The 14,916-nt window shown below is 40.3% G+C and overlaps 1 protein-coding gene across 1 annotated transcript in view; it reads left to right on the forward strand.

Moving 5' to 3' along the window:
* MLLT6 (MLLT6, PHD finger containing) overlaps positions 1 to 9,895 on the forward strand; it is a 101,205-nt gene extending 91,310 nt beyond the window's left edge. Inside the window, exons 14-20 of the mRNA XM_029283061.1 lie at positions 543 to 682; positions 2,622 to 2,810; positions 3,251 to 3,339; positions 4,044 to 4,408; positions 6,599 to 6,707; positions 8,980 to 9,324; positions 9,851 to 9,895. Coding sequence (XP_029138894.1) covers positions 543 to 682; positions 2,622 to 2,810; positions 3,251 to 3,339; positions 4,044 to 4,408; positions 6,599 to 6,707; positions 8,980 to 9,324; positions 9,851 to 9,895 — 1,282 coding nt within the window. The remainder of the gene's footprint in view (positions 1 to 542; positions 683 to 2,621; positions 2,811 to 3,250; positions 3,340 to 4,043; positions 4,409 to 6,598; positions 6,708 to 8,979; positions 9,325 to 9,850) is intronic.
* The last annotated feature ends 5,021 nt before the right edge of the window (positions 9,896 to 14,916 follow it).

The raw sequence follows: 14,916 nt of genomic DNA on the forward strand, positions 1-14,916 counted from the left end.
TATATGTACTTTTCCTAAAAGATGTTGTAGTTTTATTGTCCTTGAATTCTTGAATTCTTGGGTGTGATTGTTTCTGTCTTTCCTGTATCACACATGCAAACACACACATACTTTCTTGTGGAAGAAGGGAGTGTAAATTTATCTTGGTAGCTGGAATTATCTATATATTTTTTTACTTCTGTAACCAGGAAACTTGCTATTGGAGAAGACTGCAGCATCTGGAGAATCATAGATATCAAATAAAAGAAGAGACCAAATTTATAGGCTGGTAGGCTGAGATAATTGAAATAAAGCAGCCTCAGATAATAATTAAGGATATTCTTGAAAGGAGGAGACGGGTAGCTTTTTCCTATGGCTGATAATAATAAAATACCTGCAAACCCTATGCAGAATCAGCATTGTATACTTTATTCTCAGAATTTAGCTTTTCTGTGTCTCTGCCTTGACCCCCCAACTTTTGTGGCCTTCCAAACATAAAGCAGCTATTATGAAACGAAGAAGAACATTGATTATTAATGATGCTTTGTCCTGCACCATAACAGGTCTCCCATCAGCAGCCTCCCCACTCTCTTTGACCAGACTGTATCAACTAGCAGTGGACAGCTGGAAAATGTCCCCCAGGCCACACCAAACATTGAGCAGCTCCTGGAGAAACAGGGCAATGGAGAAGCTGGTGTCAATAGTGAGTTATGAAAGGGGTCAATGGGTTAAGGCAAGGATGTGCGATTTTGTTGGTCTTTGGCCACATTTTTTTAAAATAGTCTTTGAGGGCTGCAAAAAATGTGGTGGACCAACCTAAGAGTGTCATTGGATGGAGCAGAGACATGATTTTTCTGCCCTTTGGAAGAAACTTTCAGAGGTTTTGCAGGGACTTTTTTCCCAAACTCCACCAAGACAGAAAAATAGGCCCCCTAGTCTGACAGGGGCTAGGGAGTGAATTAGGCAATGTCTCTAATGCTGCAGAGCTTAAGGCCACAGTCCCACAAACCCATGAAAACAATAAACTAAAAATTCTGATCCTATTTATTGTAGGGATGCTCTGGGTTTTGCAGAATGGGTAGTGGAAGGCTGCTTTTAGCTTGCACAGCACAGCTGTGCCCTTGTGGTGAACACTGAGGCAACCAAAGAGAGGCAAAGCCTTTGTCAAGTAAGCCTCTATAGTACCCTCCATTAACCTCTGCAGTGGGGCAGCCTTCCCCATGACTGTTCCATCACAAGGCAGAGGAAAATGGTAACTTGATACAGTCCAGGAGATTGTCCTTAAAGAAAACTGTTTAAGATCATTCTTCCAAATATTAATGTGAATATTAATGGGTTAAGTCCTTTCTGCCAGTTGAGATGTTTTCTACCAGTCATGGGAAGGAAGGAAGAGAGTGCTTAGTTTTGCTACAATTCCCATCATGCTTGACCATTATGGATACTAGGTAGAGATCTGGGATTTATAATTTAACCTCAATGGGAGATTTGTGGTTGGCAGCTAGTAGATCAAAGTGAGAGACTGGGAAGATGAGTTCAAATCTTCCCACTCCCATGGAATAAACTTTTCTCTGAATTCTTTTTTGAAACAATAATTCTAAAGATTGGGGGAAACCCTGTGCTATATTTTTTTCCCAATGGACATTTTTTGATATCAGAATAAAAAAAATCCAACAGTTGATTATACTTTTTTCTAGATGATAGTAGATACACCTTCTGGTCATGTGTTCAATCAATATATGGAAGAGGTCTAGATGTATAACTCCAGGCTTCACCCATGTGCTCGCTCTCTCATCGTCCTGTCTCTCTGATTTTCTTTTCTTTCTTTCCATCAAAGGGGTAGAGATTGCTACCTGTTCAATATGTATGGCTCTACTGTGTCCATAACATGTTGACCAAACTCATAGATGGAATATTAGAAGAAGTTTATACTCTCTTTATCAGCTTAGAAGTTTCTAATTGCATTAAGCTACTCCCTAAATTCTTAATCATTGTAGGCTGTTGAAAGCTGGAATAACCTGTAGAAACTGAGATACACTTAAGGTGCAGCTCTTTGGACCCTCTTCAATTAGTATGAATGTAGTTTTTCAGACTTTTCATTTTATTTTACTCCTAAATATAAACATTGTACAGACAAGTATATGCAGTCAGATTAATTAGACTGTAAAATATGTAAGTATTCCATTATAATATAATTTTGTTTAGACTTAACATTATATTTGTTACATTTGCTTAAATTTAACATTCCTGGAACCTGTTATACTTTACTGGGTTTTTTCCCCTAAATTTTAGCAATGGAAAAACTTTGAGATAATTATATAGCAGGTATAATTAGCACAATGTTATATATATATTGCTTATTAAAAAGAAGCCAAAAAAAACATGTTTAGCACATTAAGGTAATTAAAGCCATGTTCCTTTTTACATGCATACAATGCATTAAAAATGACTGGGAATTTGATTGGCAGGTCATGCTGGTCATTTTGAAGCTAATGGCCATTACGATGACTCCCTAATGACTAAATATTCTTGTAAATCCTTTCTCCCCCATTTCATATGTATTTTAATTGTATTAACATTGTTGCCCTTCCATTTTCCATTCTCAACTTTCTCTCCTTTCCTTCTCCCCCTTCTACTTCCTGTAGTCGTAGAGATGCTCAAGGCACTTCATTCACTACAGAAAGAAAACCAGCGCCTTCAGGAGCAGATTATGACTTTGGCAGCTAAAAAGGAGCGCCTGCAGCTTCTAAACGTTCAGCTCTCTGTTCCCTTCCAAGTGGTGACCACCAGCAATGGCCCCTCAAGCCAGACCCAATACATCCTAGCTCCTAACAGTAAGCAAACCTAACTGCAGTGGCTTTTGATTCTTGAAAGAGGCGTCATTGACAACATCTGACCAACATCAGACAAAAGCTTCTGAGTCATTAGCACTAGGGATGGTTGATGCTGGTTCCTTTTTTAAATGTACTTTTGCTATGTGCTGTTTCTAATGGATTTGTTTTTAGAGTTATTGTTATGACTACAATGTTTTGCGAATTTTATCCTCTGTTCTGAACTTCTTTGCAATATAGGAAAATTCAATAGATCATTAGCAAATACATTTTAAAACTGAAAACTAAAATGTGGTCCAGACAGAACCCCGGGAACTCCCCGGGAAATAATATAGTGTGACCAAGAGAAAAACCTTTTGAATTAGTGCAGTGCTAACTCGTTACTGAAAAGATGCTCAGGGAAACAACAAAATGTCCTTTTGATTCTTTCTCTTCCCCTCTAGCCTGCAACAGTGATTCACTGAGTATCAGCAAGAGCTCTCCATGCAAGAATAGTTTTGGTATCGAGAATACACTGTCCACTTCCTCTGAGGTAAGAGGCATTCCTTTTCAGGTCTTCGTTATCACTTAGCAGACTATCATGGTTCATGCATTCTGAATGCCACTGGGTGAGACTATTCTGGCAGAGCCAAAGCACAATGACTGAGAAGAGTGTGCAACCTGTTACTGAAATACATTGGTACTATATTTGCACATAAATTGTCCACTTGAAATATCGGTGCATTGTTCTCCCAGGTAATGTTCCATTGGCTTTGCCCAGCTCAAACACTAGAATATATTGGGCCAATTCTGATGACAGAAGCTTGGTCCCACCTGTCATATTTCTCTTTAGTTTGCATCTGTGTTCTGAGCCTAAATTGCTGAGTCCTGAAGTACTGGGTACAATGTTCAAACGCCTAAGGTTTTTATCTTCTTTGTTTCTTTAAACAAAACTCTTAATTCCTGTGCTATAGTATAATTTGATTTTGGTAATTTATTGGTGAAATTTGTATGTATGTATGTATGTATGTATGTATGTATGTATGTATGTATGTATGTATGTATATGTGTGTGTGTGTGTGTGTGTGTGTGTGTATAAAAACTGCTGAAAATGATCCTCCCTCCATCCTCTTTCTTTCTTTCTTTCTTTCTTTCTTTCTTTCTTTCTTTCTTTCTTTCTTTCTTTCTTTCTTTCTTTCTTTCTTTCTTTCTTTCTTTCTTTCTTTCTTTCTTTCTTTCTTTCTTTCTTTTTTCCAGGACCTTCATTCAGGATGCCCAAGCAGAAGCAGCTCTTCTCTGTCCTTCCACAGCACACCTCCACCTCTCCCCTTGCTGCAGCAAAGCCCTGCCCCACTTCCTCTAACTACTGTGGTCCAACAGCAGCCACCACCACCACCAATGAATGGCCTGAGCAGAGCCATGGGGACTGTTCATGGGGGAAGTGCCACAGCTACTCACAGCCTTGTGGATGGTCTCCTTGGCAGTCTGGCAGGAGGACAACAGATCCCCATCAATGGCATCCTAGGAAGTTTAAATGGCACTTTGGCCACCCAGACCCAGAATCCAATACTGGCACAAACCAGTGGTCCACCCAGTCTGCAGCTGTCCATGAGCCAAAGCAGGTAAGGCTCTGTAAGAAAGAGGGAAGACCATAAGAAAGAAGCCAAGTTTCTAGGAGGCAGATTTTAAGGGAAAAAAATTGCCTTAAATTCGGGGACTTATTCCACTTTATTTTTATTTACTCCTGGTATTTTTTCACTGCATAATGACATATTTCTAGGTGGTTTATAACCAAAAAAAACCCCAGGAACAATAAGAACCACACATATTGTAATGACAATCAGAAAGGCAGTAAGTTTAAAATAACCCATGCTGGCAGAATAAGAAAAGTGTGAGCTTCATACTCAAACACCTGTTGGAAAAACTGTGTTTTAAGTCCTTTCCAAACAGCAATTTAAAGAAAGGAGCCAATAATATATCATGAGGAGTATATTTTAGAAGGTGAAAAGAGTAGAAGAGAGAGAGGCATTGAGTCCAGACCTCTGGGATCCTTTTGCCTCCCAAACTGAATAGTCAGGCTGGCCAGGTTCAAATTGGAGGGTATGGTCACCTAGATATCTTGAAGCTTTACTCTTTTTGGCTTTATCAGTCAAAGGTATTAATACCTGGACAGCACCCGTAAAATAGGCTTGACATTGCAATTAGCTTGCACCCCTCGGCATGTGGCCTGCTACATTTTTATCAACTTCAAGACCAGACAGGCTTTAAGAGAGACCCAGTAAACCAATATGGAGATAATGAGAGCGGGAGCATGACGCCAGAGTATCTTGTTCAAAGAACAAGGGGGGGATCAGCCAATTGGGCTGATTCCAATTCCATCTGTTCATCTGGGTACAGCTAAGAATCAGTAGCATTTCCAAATTGCAGGCCTGCTTCTTCAGGAACAGTGTGACCCTCTCTAATGCTAGGGGGAGCATTCAATCACCACATAACTACTACTAGACAAATAACTGCTCAGCTACTGGACAAACAACTGCTTGTTGCGATTTATCCACCACTTGTTTTGTTCCATCCAGACTCTTATAGCCCATCCAGACACTGAGTAAACAGTTCCACAACAGCTTGTACTTGGCTCTGAATGGGAAGTAGAACTGGCGACAGTAGCATATGGATAATACCTCACCCTAGCTCATAGGTGACCTCTCCCTGAAGCTTCATGAATGTGTTAATTAGCAAAGGGATAAAGGTCAAGTCCTATGACATATTATATAAAAGGATACAGGCTTGAATATTGATTCCCCTGCCCATTCATTGACCAGAATTACTCATGTAGGAAGTAGTAGAACTATTGCAAAACCATATTCTATTAGGGTAGCATGGTCAATGAGGTCAAAAGCAGCTGGTCGATCTAACAGGACAAGGGGGATCAGCATTAGCCAATCTGCTTCACCTTTATAAGTGTTGGGTATTTGGGGAAGGGTGTACATGTATAAGTAAAAGTATTTTAAATTATTTTTAAAATATAGCCTGAACCCTACTATTCTGGCTTCTAGTATGGCAGAGGTAATAATAATAATAATAATAATAATAATAATAATAATAATAATAATAATAATAATAATAATGATGATGATGATGATGATGATGATGATGATGATGATGATGATGATGATGATGATGATGATGATGACGACGACGACGACGACGATGATGGATGTGGCAGTGCCTGGAGACAGCAGAATAGACGAGAAAGCACTGGAGAAGATAACAAAATACAAAGACCTACAAATAGAAATAGAAAGACTGTGGCAAAGGCAAGCAAGGGTAGTACCAATAGTAATAGGCGCCTTGGGTGCAATCCCAAAACAACTGGAGCACCACTTGAACGCCATTGGCATTGACAAATTCGCCATTAGTCAATTGCAAAAGGCGGCCTTACTAGGAACTGCCTCCATCCTGTGACGATATCTGTAATACCATCAAAATCCACATCTGCCTATCCCAGGTCCTTGGTAAGGACTCGATAGGTAGACAAAATGCCAAATCCAGTCTGAACATCTGGCTGACTGTGCGATGATCAATGATGATGATGATGATGATGATGATGATGATAATGATAGGAGGAGGAGGAGGTATGCTTAAATAAACCAGATTGGGTAGCACAAGAGAAATAAGCAAGCTTTCCAAGCCCCTTCCTCCCCCTCCCCCTCCCCTGCAACATTTTAATTCTGAAGTTGTGGAATTCAATTTGTCTTTTGCAGCAGTGCTGCGTCACACAGACTGACCTATTCTTTTTGTCATCTTTCTTCCAGTATGCCTAGTGTGACTCACTTTTCAGAGCAGCAGCGCCAGCTGCTCAGCCAGCCTGAGCTTCAACTGCAGCAACTGCAGCAGCTCTTAACATCGCAGCCACTCAACTCGGTAAGTAACATTTCATCAGTCAACTGCTGAGGAACAACTACTAACTAAAACAGCAAGGCATCAACTTGAGGTATAGGGTTTTCAAAAGAAGACAATGTTTTGTCAACATCACAGAACAAATTAGAACCAGACTGCTGTTCTTACTTCCCTTGGTGTCTGGGCTTCAGACAAAATCCAATTTCCATGTTCAGTGAAAAAGAATTTCCTTTGAAAGCCAGAGCAGACATTTCCCATCTCCTTGTAGTTGCCAGATAATGATGGGGAGCAGATACAGATAATACCCAAGTTGCAAGCGTTCCCTTAGCAAGTGTTTGAAGTTACGCGATAAGCACCCCCTAGTGCTTATGAGCAAGTTACGAAAATTGTGGCACCACGGCAGTCGTTCACCCTTACGAGCAACCGCACTGCAATATTCACCCTGGTTATTCCCTTCCTCCCCACCCCTGGTCTGCCTAGGCGCTAGGCCTTCAATAATCACCCTGCGAAGATCAAGATCCTTTGCTTTCTTGGCTGCTCCAGGCCTTTGGTGCGTTTGCAGAGAATGGAGGCCTAAAGTAATGCAAGATCATGCAAGATCAGTGGAGCGAGATCTCACACTACTGATCTCACGTGATCTAATGGTACTTTAGGCCTCTGTTCCACGGCCCTCCGGATGCCTGATCCAGGCGCCGGAGGGCTTTTCCAGGCCACTGCCACATGGATCTGAGGCCAGGGGACACTTCTGTGGCCCTCCAGATGTCCGATCTGGGCGCTGGAGGCCTTTTTCAGGCTGCTGCCACCCAGATCTAAGACCAGGGGATGCTTTTGCGGCCCTCTGGATGCCTGATCCAGGCTTCGGAGGTCTTTTCCAGCCACTGCCGCCTGGAAATGGGCCTCCAGAGGGCCACGGAAACGTCCCTCAGCCTCAGATCCGGGTGGCGGCAGCCTGGAAAAGGCCTCCAACTCCCAGATCGGGCCTCCAGAGGGCTGCAGAAGCATCCCTCGGCCATATGTCCAGGCAGCAGCAGCCTGGAAAAGGCCTCTGATGCCCAGATCTGGCCTCTGGAGGCAAGCAGAAGCATCCCCCGGCCTCAGATCCAGGCGGCAGCAGGAAGCATGGCAGAGAGGAGACGGATCTTTTCAAGGTAAGTCTGGCGCTGGAGGAAGGGAGGGAGAAGCATGAAGTATCTTAGCGAGTCGGGGAGGCCTTTGCCTCATGTTCCCTTAACAAGCCGTGTGCATTTTAACACGCAGGGAGTGATCTCATTCGAGGTACGAGATTCACTCCTATGAGTTTTTGAGTTACGAATGGAATGGGCAGCCTCCATTACATTTGTAACTTGAGGACTACCTGTACTGTGGGCAGTGATGGGATTCAGCCGACCAGTAGCTAATTTTTTGTTGCCCAGGCCCAGAATGGACTTCCGGAAGCAGCATCCATACAGAGAACCGGTTATTCACATATTTGAATCCCACCACTGATTGTGGATATATATAAAAAGAAACCATGATTTTCTGATGAAAACTACAGGAGTGGATTTGAGCAACTGAAACCTAGACAAACAGTAGAGGGCAGTAGTGAGCTAAAGATTGCTGTAGTGCTAATTCAGAGGTTTGCAGCACAAATCTGTCTTATTTTAATCAAGCAATTGCCTACCTCATTATCAAGACTTTTTTTCTTTTTTTAAGACTTGAATATGTTTTTTTTTATAAACTATTTAATTAGTTTATCAGAGCTGTGGTGGCACAGTGATTAGAATGTAGTACTGCAGGTTAACTCACGGCTCACTCCAGGAGTTCGATTCTTACCGATTCATGATTGACTCAGCCTTCCATCCTTCTGAGATCGGTTAAAATGAGGATCCAGATTGTTGGGGGGGGGGGCAATATGCTGACTGAAAACCACTTAGAGAGGGCTGTAAAGCACTGTGAAACTGTATTTAAGTAAGTGCTATTGCTATTGCTTACAAATAATGTCTCATTTCAGACTCATCTCTTCTGCTTAGTATCAAAAGCTCCTTCAGTATTTGGTATGATTAAAAAGAGAAAAAATATACAGTGCACAAGCAGGCAAAACAGACAAACGCAGTTGTTTTCATAGAAGCATTTTTCAAAAACATTGGGTCACTTTTTCTTTAGATTTTTTTTCAGTTCTCAAGTAAATACTATAAGGCACATATCATAAGAACAGCAGTATTTGGCATGGGTTTTTTTTTCTAACTCTTCTGGTATAGGATATGAGGGAGAGCTGCTACAATCTTTCTGCAGCTGATCATGTTCATTTGGTTCTTAGGAGCAGCAGACATTGATATTCCAGATGATTCAGCAAATTCAGCACAAACGAGAATTGCAGCGGCTCCAGATGACTGGTTCCTCAATGACTGGCCTTGGCCCAGTGACCACCACATCCCTTCTCCACTCCAGCAATAATGCACCATCAGCTGCCAACAGTACTCTCCTGGCCTCCATCTCCCCTCAACAGCTTAATACTGCCAGCTCATTGATGGCTTCCCCACCGCTCAGTGCCCCTGGGAACAGCCTGATGTCAGCAACAGGAGCTGTTATTCCACCTGTCCTTACAGCCCAAACAAACCCTTTCCTCAACCTGCAGGGTGACGGCAGCAGCCAGAAAGGAATGGTGAGCATCTTATAAGAAGGCCAGAAGCAAGGTATTGCCTGCCAACAGCTGAACTACTTTGGTGAAATAGGGTATTCATAACTATTTTAACTTCTGAAAAAGACATTTTCTGGAATTAGGACCTCATCTAGCTCTACTACCAGGTAGAGGTTATTTTCAGGGAAGTCTGGTGGGGAATCTAACGTGGCTATGGAACAGATCTGGATGTATGATTTGGGCAGAATTCTAGATACCGAAGTAAATATGGGAAACAGAAAAAAAGTTTTGAAAATACAGTGGAATGCATTCTATAAAGGAATGGGTTAATGAGCAGACAGCTGCAATGGGAAAGAGGCTGGACAAGGCTAAATGGAGGAGTCTGGAAATGAAAGAAGAAAAATTATATTTAGAAGGCACCTGAGATTAGAATTGCAGAGGAGTGTTTCATATCTGTTTTTCTTCCTCCCTTTTTTTTTAAAAAAAGATGTATTGTTTGGCATATCACCAATTTAGACAGTGCTGTTTTTGCCATTTTTTCCCCCTCTAGAGCATAAATGAAAAGGGAAGTGCCTCAGTGCAAGACAAAGGCTAACTTTTGATGATACTGGGCTGCTTTCTCTGCCATAAGAAAACAGTCTCCCTGAGCCTTGGATCCCAAAGCGTAGAGCAACCAATATGAAAGGCTTCCGAGAAAGTCTTCCTTGCCACAGTCACAGTGATACCAAGCGGAGGCATTCCAGAAGTCTACGTTCCTCGGTTCTGAGCCTGTCATTTAGTGCCCTTCTAAAAGAGACTGGTGGGTGAACACCCCTTTGCCTTGCTGGCTTGGTCTATTCTGCTGCACTTAAGTCATAAAATGTTGCACTCCAGATGGAAAGGATGAAACAGTGTTTGACATCCAAGAATATCCCCTCAAAGATGGGACATATGAGCTGGACACAACCACAATCACCTGGTGATTAATGTTATTTTTGCAGAGCATGATATTTCCAAATCAGGATTAAGAAATCCATCAATATTCACCTGTAAGAAGATCCAGCTACAGCAAATCAGAATCAGATGTTTTTGAGATTTCCAATAAGTAAGAAGGAAGGTTTGGAAAAGTGGTATTTGGAGGTCCATGTACATGAATCCTACACAAAGGATTTCACTCCCGTAGGCATTTCAGATTTCTACATCTTAATTGACTCCTACTGAGGTACAGTTTAGCTGGGAATGAAAAGCTAGTCCAGCATAACTGAGAACAGTTACCTTGGTTTCCCCAAATGTCTGCCAGCCACATGTCTTAAAAAAAACTACCTGAAGGAAACGGCCTCACTTTTTCATCTTTGAACAAGGGACTCGTCTTTCTGTCCTTCAGAAGTCTTTGCAGGCAGTGTATGGTTACAAATAATCTAGAGTCGATGCTGAGTTATTTCCAGCCATTCACAAAGAGTCTTTTGTTCTCTGTCAGATCAACCACTCAAAAGCCAACACCAAAGAGGCAGAACAAAGGTTTTGTCTAAAGGCAGGAGCTATTCCAACCATCTTCAAAATCAGCTGGTAAGAACATATTTCCTGTGAAACAGATCTCAGTCATATCCCATTTAAGGAGAACACAGATCTTTCCATTCCTGGAAGGTCCATTTCCATCTCCATTTTGTAACCAGATGATTTAGCAACAGTATGAATTTCCTTCTCTTTCCAGGGAGAAAAAAAATGAAATGGAGATCAAGATCAGATATTCTGAGGAAACCAGCTCTATTTTGTCTTTATTAGATAAATCCAAATCTCTTAAAGAGCAAGATTCTGGGTGATGAAACCACCTAGGACCTTTCAAAGTTTTCCTGCTTCCTGAATATACAGTCATTTTAGGCTCATTCTTTGCACCTGCTCCAATTTGCACTATTTTCAACCACTGGTGGTGAGCAAGTACTTACAGTCCCATAATAACCACTGTTGTATAAAATAATGTTTGGATTTTTCCCCTATTGTTTGAACAAGGCAACAGTATCTACAACATAGATAAGTTGGACTCTTAAAAAATAAGATACTGAAGCAACTTTTCATGGATTTTTTTGTTTGATTTGATTTGTTTTATTCAGACAGATATGCTTAACTCCAAGTTTTATTCAGACAGATATGTTTAGCTCCATGCATACTTACACACAATTTAAGGTTTGTTTGCTTATTTTTATGAAGTTGTTTAATAGCTCCTAGAAACTGTCAAAAACAGTGAATATTTTAAATGACAACTGGGAAGGTTTTTTTCCAGTCATGGCAGCTTTGCCACAGGTTAAGGAGCTGATTGAACACTTTACTCACATTTCAGCAGAGCGTAAACATAGTTTTTAATCAGAAAACTAACCCGACTCAGTGCGCTTACTCTTCAGATAGCCAACTCATCTTTAAAATGCATCCAGGCCAGGGCATTCTGATTTTATTTTGTTCTTCATTAGCATGTTTACAGTATTTCTTTTGTCCTTATTTAGCTGCCCTAAAACGGAATGGCTATGAGTTGTGATGGAAGTAATTTGAAGTGGAGGCTAAATCCAATCTTTGTTCCCCTTTTCAGGCAAATAATGGGCTGTATCTCCAGAGTTCTTATTGCAACCTGCAACTGCTTTGCAGAGAATTGTTGTTCTATAGCAACACCAGCAAAACTCATAATCTATCTAGGCCTATGACTTTTGTCTTCTTATCTTGGCGCTGGGGGAAAAGGTTTTTCCAACTACAGCTTCTCTTCTAGAATTGCAAACGTGATTTTTTTTTAAAAAAAAAAATATTGCCATCAATAAATGCTTGATATGCAGACTACATAACAAGGAGTAGTAGAGAAAATTGATTATTAAAATATTTTGGAAAAGAGTTATTTAAATATATAAAAGATGTAAAACATCAGCTGAGAAGAATGACCATTCTATTTAAAACATTGAGGAAAAATATTTTTCTCTGCAATGAGAGCAAAACTAGATATTGCAAAAGAAAAGGCTCTACCCCATATTTTCGTTGTAATGATATTAGTGGATTGGGAAAAGGCATTTGGAGAAGAGAATTAAAAGATAGGAAGGGGCTGTTCATGTGACATTGCACATTTGCTCATTTAAGAAATGCATTCTAAAATCTGATAGTACTGATTTCTTGCTAGTCCATAAAGCTTTTGCAGGGATATTTTTCTCCTTTAAGCCTTTTTCTGTTTGTATTGTGCTTTGAGCCACAAGATGGATAAAATGTATTCCTCCAAATATTGGTGAACTTTAAGTCTCGGGAACCATACTCAATATAATCAATTATGGACAACGCTGGGATCTGTGGTTCAGGATCACCTGAACAATGTTAGGCTGCCCTCCTTATTTTGAGGAATGAGACAGTTCTACAAAACTCTCATTGCACAAGATCACAACACTGCATTGGCCATGTTTTGTGACTTTAAGTGCTTGGAAAATGGGAGATATCAAGCCCCAGCTGAGCTACCATACAAAAGTTGAAAAAAGTTTTAACATCAGAAATATAGTCATCTTTACATTTGTATACCATATTTCCTCTGGAAGCTCAAGGTAAAATACATGAAGATCACCTCTTTCTTTCTTCACATAACAAAAGTATGAGATAGATTGGACTGAGCAATAGTGATCTGCTATCTGCTATCACTATTGGTCTGCTAGCACTATTGGTCTGCTATCACTATTGGTCTGAGTCTTCCTAGTCCAGTCCAACACCTGAACCATTAATCTACAATGGTTGTATGAACTGAATTGAAAATCAACAAGGAATAGATAATTCTGCATTTGGGGAGCAGGTGATACTAAGACAGAATTCAATTTGTGATCCTATGTATCAAATGTTCCTTGTAGGCAATTCATCTGGATAGAGATATATATTCATGTAGTTTAGTTTGTCCCACCTGATTTCTGTAGACTAATGTAGAGGACATAGAGAAGGGCAGGAGGAAGAATCACAGCCAAGGCAATAATCAGACAGGCATATTTTAAACCCTTTCCAACAAGTTAGTTTGAGTTAATGTCTCAGACCTTCCCTAGCACGAAGATAAAGGGAGGGGAGAAGCATATACAGACTTGCAGGTTTCTGTAATTATAGCTGTTAGCATAAAAATAATCCAGTCCTATATGGCATTGGATTCTTATTCTGGTTTACCTTGTAGGGTTGACACCCGTGTAGTATCAATAGTGAGTCCCCAGTGAAGTGTAACTGGCAGAATCCATAAAGTAGAATTACACACACAACTCAATAATTCTATTGCTTCTTGCACTCAAAGCTACACATTCAGCTGAGAAGCACAATGAGGGTATATTTAAGATATGTCTGCACCCAAAAGAATATTCCATTTGGGGGGGGGGGGTGTTCCAAATGTAAGATGCAAAACTCCAGATCACTATTAGATGGGAGAAAAGTGTACATCTTTGCTATCATATAGTGGTATCTGGATTTTTGAAGCCTGAATCTGCTCTACTATTTCATGACCAGACAGGTTTCTATCATATTATATGGGGGAAAAAATAAGCACCTGGTGCTTAAAGGTAATCTGAAAGGCTGAAAAGACCTCTCTTGGATAATGTAAGGAATAAGTGCTTTTACATGGCTCAATTTCTCTTCCCATGGATATAAAATAGAGAATTCAATACCGCAATTTTCTTCAGCAATAGAAACCTTGTAGAGCTGCATTAGGCATTTTGGCTGTATAGACATATTTATATTTGAGAAAAAGTTATACTGTGCATCAAGGAAAAAGCCATCTGGAGGCTAGACTGGCTTGTGGAACTGTCTGGTATACCACATCCTTGCCTCTCCAGGAACACTGTATGTAACACATAAAAATCAAGTGCAATTCTGAAAAAGTCCCAAGCAAGCACTAGTTCAGATAAACCTGAAAGTCTTTAAAAAAGGATTGTTGGATGTGAAACAGTGCTTGCCTGAAACAGAATCAAATACAACATCAGTCACTCAGTTTTCAATTATAGAAATCAGTATGCTCAGCAAATTTAGAATAAGACATAGAAATATGGTCTGCCATTAAGGAGTTGTGCTCAAAGGAGTATATTTTTGATTGGATAAAGTTTGTTCATTAAAAGAGCAAAACATACTAGATTCTTTTTTACAGCCCATTGTCTTCTTAACTATATGAATTGGAGGGACCTTCTAGTTTTCTTTCTTTCCTTCCTCCCTCTAAGAGTTTTTGTATCATACCTGTCACTTCATATATTAACCTGAAACTGTGTTTGATCCTAGAATTCTAGCTTTGCTAATCACTTATCTTAAAGAAATCAGCCTAGGAAGGTATGGGGGTTAAACAGCTAACATGTTATACAGTATTGGCTAAATTTGTGAAGAAATCCCATTGAGTTACTTGGGGCCAATCACTCTCTCTCAATTTAATCTACTCCTGAGAAGTATTGAAAAAAAAAAAATTGGAGGAAAGAATTCCATGTTGGCACACTCCGCTATGGATGTCTCTGGAGAACGGGTGAAGGGAAGGTATGCCATTGACAAAATGTCTGCTATAGAGTACAAAATCAGTTATAAAGCAGTCAGATTTACAGGAATACTCTACAGGGGTTTTTTTCAGCTGTTCTCTACCTGCAGAATGCTTTTTAAAATAGCACTGGATATTCTTTT

The sequence above is a fragment of the Protobothrops mucrosquamatus genome, unplaced genomic scaffold, assembly GCF_001527695.2.
Source record: "Protobothrops mucrosquamatus isolate PMUCROS unplaced genomic scaffold, P.Mucros_1.0 scaffold10, whole genome shotgun sequence".
NCBI lineage: Eukaryota > Metazoa > Chordata > Lepidosauria > Squamata > Viperidae > Protobothrops > Protobothrops mucrosquamatus.